This window comes from Pygoscelis adeliae, unplaced genomic scaffold (assembly GCF_000699105.1).
Source record: "Pygoscelis adeliae isolate BGI_AS28 unplaced genomic scaffold, ASM69910v1 Scaffold157, whole genome shotgun sequence".
In the NCBI taxonomy this organism is placed as follows: domain Eukaryota; kingdom Metazoa; phylum Chordata; class Aves; order Sphenisciformes; family Spheniscidae; genus Pygoscelis; species Pygoscelis adeliae.
In genome coordinates, this window is record NW_008825107.1 from 2,532,672 (window position 1) to 2,539,491 (window position 6,820).

The following is a 6,820-nucleotide window of genomic DNA, read 5'->3' on the forward strand; positions in this document are numbered from 1 at the left end:
GTTAAAAAATATATCACGGTACGATACAAACTTAAAAAGCTATCTATTTTAGAAAAGAGGCTCTGGATTTATGGAATCTTTGCCTTACTGTTTTAAAGCAGACTTTTTTTTCACCTGAAATTGTATTTCTGAAAAGTATGATACTGGCAGACAGAAACTGAACTCATCTACCTACACACTAAAGCAAAGCATAGGAAGGTCCCATAAAATCTTTTCAATGCCAAGCACATCTCCAGGGAAAATGCATAAAAAGCACGTGTTCTTTCAGGCTTCTGTTAAGAGCACCTCAAATGTTGCCTCTTTATGAGAGATGAGGCAATGAATGCAATCCTCACTGCAAATCGGAACAAGTTTCCTATTGACGACAACTGCAAACAACCGAACTAATGTATAGCCAAACCTAAAGAACTGATCTCCCCTTTTCACGCATGTTCTCCTAGCCTCTTACTACTAAGTTTCGTTAAGCAATCACGTCAACCAGGACATGCAGAAGTATGCGCTGCTGCTGGGACTGCTGTCACAGCAGAAAGCAGTTACAGCTCCTTCCGTAACAGTCACCCATCAAACACGGGTGGCAGTAGGAGGAGGATGCCCTTTCCGGATGGGATGTCATGCTGTTCTGACTCCTGCTGCTGTTGCCAAGAGAAGTAAGAAGCTTGGAGGCTAGAAGGCTAAGCAGTAAGGAACCAGAGCTGCTGCTCTCTCCTCTTGCAATAGCTCATCTGTAATGTGCCCTGGGTGACACAGAAAATGATTCCTCTGCATTCCCAGCAAGCCACTAAATGCAATCCCTGACCTCCAAAATGAAACTTTCAAGCCTAGGGGCTGACATCTTATGCCTACCCTGACATCATCTGGCAGCTGAACCAACAAGAGAAGGTGTGAGGCAGGCCAGAATCTCAGCACTGCATGCACCGTTCCCAGTTTTTCTTGTCAATGTTGTTACCGCTAGCTTTGTAACACAGTATTTTTAACATAGCCACCGCTGATTCTTTATGTGTGCTGGGAGGAAGCTACAGGGGTGAGTGAAGTCATCTCTTCTGCAGAGGGGCAAGTCTGCAGCTCTAACATGCCTGGGCCATACCGCTTCACCCATCAAATAGTTTGAGGTAGAGAGGTGGGACACTTTATTGCTTTATGGAGCTTCGTAGTAAAAATAATAAAAGTTTTAGGTTATCTATTTTCCCAGTATTTTGCATATATAGTATTTAACAGATAGATAGTAACTTTGACTTACAGTGGGAAATATTCTACCCACAAGAATTGCCAGACGTTAACACAATTACTGTCAATAATTCACATAGAAGATTCACATAGTACTAATACAATGACTTAAAAGAGCAGAAAGATGTACTCTTGATACTCACTAGCTGTGACATGTTGTTAAGTATAACCAAGTAAGTCCAAGCATTGTTGAAGCTGAAGTTTCCTTCATCATACACTCCCACTAGTTCACAAATTCTGAAAGAATTTTTAGAGTTAATCGCTACGTAGTAAAAGATCGCTTTCTTGAAGCACTATATCTTCATTACATTGATCAACTGTTAGAATCTAAAATCTCTTTTGGTACTCAAACATGGGCACTGGGGGGGTCTGCAACAAGAATTGGTTTCCAACAGCATAAAGCATAGGAAGTTCGTATTGTATTTTCCATGGAAGAGACAGTGTTTGAATGCAGGGTTAACATATCCCATTATTGAATGAATTCAACAATTAAACATCGGGGGTTTTTAGCTGTTTTGCTTTTAACTCTTAGAACACATACAGCTAATGGATATTCTTTGTGAGTAGCAACTTTTTCCACAGTCCCACAGAATTAACAGTAATGACCATCAATACAAAGTTCATGAAATTAAAGCTTTCAGCATCAACATGCATAACTGCCTGCTATTCCTTTACAACAACAGGTTATATGATACATATGAAGGCACACAGTCAGGCTTGTCACATGCAAAGTTTAAGAAAATTTAAGAAGTTACATGAAACCTGACTTTAAAAATACCCAATTGTTGTAGCTAATGAGAAAAGGGAGAAGGAGGAAAAAAAGACTCTAAAAATCAAGAGATCATAAAAATGTCTTTCCCACATAAACAGTACTTCACCTTCTCTCCCACTGCTTTCAGCAGCAGGCATTAAGTATTTATTATTTCAATTCTGCAAATAGTCATTTGCTATAGAGAAGTCATAAAGAAATCATGGGTTGATTCAAATTGCCAGACCCATTTAGCATGTAACACAACAAGTCTGCTTTCAGACTCGTTTCAACCTGCCTTGATTCAATACAAAGGGCATGAAAACTCTTTCCAGTGTAACTCAAAATTACATCCTGAAGATCAGTATTAATTATTTATAAGCGTACTTACAAAGCAATAATGGTAGTAAATGGTCTGACAACAGTGTACTGCAAAACACCCAGTTTACATCTAAATAATAAAACTCTGCAAGAGAAACACAAAATTCATTGTGCAAGAATTTAAAGACAATTCACTTACAGAAGTTTCCTGTTCTCAGTAGTTTCACTAAACTAAATTTTTATTTCATGGTAATTTCAACTTCTGCTTCCAGGACTTCAGATGGTACAGTATATAGTGTGTCTATACGCAATACACAAAAGACCTAGACTTTTATAGGATACGTAACAGGAAATACTCAATGATTCGCTTCTTTTAGCCATGGAAAGCTTCCGGCTGGGCTAAACAAAGAGAATGCAATTTTCACTGTGTTTGAAGATGTTTAAGAATGACTTACATTCATAGTGTGTCTTTAACATTTTTAACAGCTTTATCAAAATCTCTTAAGAGAGATGCTTATCAGATTAAGCATGCATGGCCTTTGGTCCTTCACCTGTGGAAGTAAAAGCAATGGGCTATCTGATCTACCAGCGATTCTACATGAGTTTTTGGCAAATATTATATGATAGCAAAGGAAGCAAATTCAAGGAGACCTTTTTCCCAATATGTTTGTATCTGATTACATAGCTTGAAGTTTTAAGAAGTCATCATATACTCACTCTCCCATAGCCCACGACGGACAACAACATAGAGGCGGCAGATGTCTCTGCTGATCTTTCGCTTCTATTATTAATACGAGGTTTGGATACCGGTTGGTTAGATAATTTGAAAGAAAAACCATAAAATTATAGATGACATAAGCTTCATAGCATTCTCGACATGTATCCACATATATTGCAATGTTGGGGTATTTCAAAGCTATCCACTGTAAGAAGAGAGGTACACAAAAGGTTACATGCAAGAAAGACAAAAGCGATTCCAATGACAACACTGGCTGGCTAGTTCAGCAAGCAATACTTCATTAGACAGCAGGCACTAATTAAACAGGGCTTGAAGCATTTGGCTAATAAGAGTGTGATGCTACAGCTAGAAAATAACGTTCTGTAAAAATACAAGTAGAACTTGAGATTGCATCTCTGCTGCTTCAAATGGAAGCATGCTTAAAGCACTATGCAAGAGATGCTCTCTTATCTTTGACCACACAATTCAGTCTTTCATTTAAAAGTAACTACGGAGATGGTTCCCTACAACATAACCTGCTCCTGTTAGGAGGAGACAAGATAGAACTGTTTCCTGAAATTCACATATTCATTGTCAATATGGGTTTGAGAACTAAGTTTTTAGTCTGTCAGTATAAACTTGATTTCTTTTGGTATCTAATGTGTAAATGTTTCTTCTGGCATGTTTGCAAAATATAGAAGAAAGCAGCAGATTAGCCTCCAAGTGGTAGTCATCCCTCTAAACCAGAATTTCAGACAGAAAAGTGATTTTTTTGCAAAACTGTGATTATGGATCAGCTGTCAGAGCTTTCAATTTTTGAGTATCACACTGTTGTTGCACTGTTCAGTGCAACCTGTTCTACTGGGGTTTTTTTGTTCGGTTTGGTTTTTTTGGCAGGGTGGGTAGTTAAATAGAGGCAGGTCTTCTGAGTTTGCTTCCCTAGGTTGTAGTAGAGCTAACGTTGTGCCTTCTCTGACCTTCTTATTAGAACTACAGGAAGATGCTTCACATCCTCATCACAGTTGGGAAATACTAGAGATGACAGATGCTGCAACACCTTTGTGGAAGATCTAATACTGCATCTAGTAAACTGAGAATACAGTATTTGAGTCTGAGAAAAGAACTTTATGTTCAGCTCAGATTAAGCACTCTGGGAGGATACCACACATGCAGCAAAGGCCATAAGATCCAGGAGTCTGGGGAAAGATTTCAGTATGTCAGAAATGTCCCTGAATGCCCGGCTAGAGCTCATTTAATTAGCAGGTAATTTTCTTCCAAAGGAAAATTCTGTACTTGAAATTGAAATATCAACCTGAGGTAGTTGATATTCCCCATAGGAAACAGAAAGTGTTGTTTTCTTCCCCACTCTCCTTCACTCTCAGATACTCTAAATCCCACTCTTTCAAAAAAAAAAAAAAAAAATAGAAAGTACATAAGGGTGACACTTCATAAACACTCAAGAGATGGGAGAAAAATCAAAGGAAAAATTCCCGGAAGGCTGTCTTTTATGGAGGAAACAGAAGTATTTGCAATGTCAAGAGGTGATGACAACATATAAACACACATCTTGTACAGTCCACAGATTTAGTATGTTGCTTAGCTCTGGCTGAAATCATCTCCACAGGTGACATATTTACATGAACCATATCTGGTGTGGCCAATAGAATCTGTCACATAAAAGTACTCAGAAGTGGATTTTTTGTGGGATCTTACCCTTTGCCCCCTGAAGCAAAAAGAAAGAATTTTAGCACTAAGCCTGACTCAGGAAAGAATTTAGTACTAAGCCTAACTCTTTACTTCCCTGAGAGGGGAAACAGTTTGAGACAGTACTTGGATCAGTCTGGTTTCCAGTTCAGCTGTTACTGAAGATGGAAGGACCAAAAGCAGGCTCTTGTCGTACCCCTTTCCACATCTGTCATAAAGGATACTCAAGGACAAGGTTAAGAAGGGTTAGCAAAAGCGATCCCACAAGCTCCACAAGAAGAACGCAATATCGCTAGAACTATGCTTCTGACGTACTCCATAAATAGGAACGCCCAGAAGTTTCTAGGACTACGACTCTCCATGCAGCAGTTTCCGCTAACTGTGGCGCTGTTTTCCCTCACTCCCACAGCAAACAGAATTTTATTGAGCTGTTAACAGTAAGAGAACACTTACACTGTCTAAACTGTAAATCGGCACCATCCATAGAATCCTGTTACAATAACAAAAGAACATTTAATATTACTAGAAGTATTTTTAGTCTGAATTAAATTCAACATCTGTAGCACAGGTAAAATGTCAAATGTTACCTTATTATTGGTTTCTGTAATTCAGGTTGAGTATAATGGACTAAGTGTTGTAGTATTCCCCAGAGAGATATTGGTATAGTCATTAGGAGAAATATCCCAGCGATAAACCACGCCTTGGTATGAATTCCAACCTTGCAAAGAAAAAGAAGAATGCAAGACCAAAGTTTCAGTATTAATACTTTAAAGTTTTACTAGTAGAGCAAGAAAAATAATTTATCTTTCTTTTTTTTACTGTGAATAAAGTTTTAAGATGGACACTAAGTACATATCCCAACATTAAGTTTAGTTTTTCTAACTCTCCTTTTCAAATACACAAAATCCCAAAGTCTTCCTTGCAATCTGTTGATGTGGCTTAGAGTAAAACATAAAAACTCTAAAGAAAAAGATGAGAACTCTTGCAGAACCAAACAAAAACATCACCAATAAACACAGAACGTTCTACAAAAATGTAGTAATGCTCACTATTTACTGAAAGCCACAACAGATTCCTTGCTTTAGGTCTGCAACTTGTTTCAGTTCAGTGCTTCATTATAAAGTTTCTGAAAGCTTGTGGATTTAAAGTATTTTTAGCTCAAAAATCAAGTTCCAACTAGTAATCAGTTTCAACTAGTTTCATTTTACAATCTGAGATAGGTATGCATGTATATATAAAAATATGATGCCTGCTAAAACACAGGGCTACGATTTTAAACTAAAGCTCTCCGAAAAATAACTATATTAATAATCCTAAGTACCAAAAACTGAGAGACATAGTAGACTCTTCTCAAACAGTTTTTTTGTTGAGAATTTCTTCTCTGATCCCCTACTGTACCTCAACATCCCACGACTTCTGTTGCTTTCCAGTTCAAAGATCACTTTCGAGTAGTTTCTCTTCCGGTATCAGATTTAATGATTTTGAAATTTCAGATACCGCTTCGATATAAACATCCCTTATGTTGAATATACGAAGGCATCAGAACAGGGTTTCAAAATCGGAAATTTAAAACAGACTCCAGACAGATTTTACTGCCACTGAGTGCTTAAACTTATACCACAAAAAAGCTTACATCCAGTGGAACAAGCCTGTATTAAATTGGACGATACATATTTTACGGTTAATGTCTTACTTTTTGTTAGAAAAGTAATGCTATCACATGTGCGTGTAATTGATACGCTACGGTTATGAGATACTACGGTACCACTAGCATTAAAGAGAGGCTTCTCCGTCTACCATCCCAGCTCTGCCTGATCAGACAGAACTACCTGAAACGCCAGGCTACGAGTGCCAGTGTTACTACCGAGTGTCAGAAAACCAGTTCTGGGCAGGGCAGCGGCAGAGCTCCAGCCGCGCTCCTCCTGCAGGGCCTGCCTCCCATCTCTCCAGCATCGTTATCAACTGTTTGAGCACCAACTGCTATTGAACCGGAAGGAGAAGGCGAGCCTGTCCCGTTCCATCTTGCTTCGTTTGTGCGTTAACGGCACGATAAACGCACACAGCGGCACGGCGGAACTTCTCCAGCTTCTCTTTTCCCCGTCGGG

The 6,820-nt window shown here is 38.7% G+C and overlaps 1 protein-coding gene across 1 annotated transcript in view; it reads right to left on the reverse strand.

Moving 5' to 3' along the window:
- TMEM184C (transmembrane protein 184C) overlaps positions 1–6,820 on the reverse strand; it is a 28,707-nt gene that overhangs the window by 2,635 nt on the left and 19,252 nt on the right. The window contains 5 exon segments of the mRNA XM_009327512.1: positions 1,368–1,461; positions 2,364–2,438; positions 3,011–3,216; positions 5,169–5,205; positions 5,303–5,433. Coding sequence (XP_009325787.1) covers positions 1,368–1,461; positions 2,364–2,438; positions 3,011–3,216; positions 5,169–5,205; positions 5,303–5,433 — 543 coding nt within the window.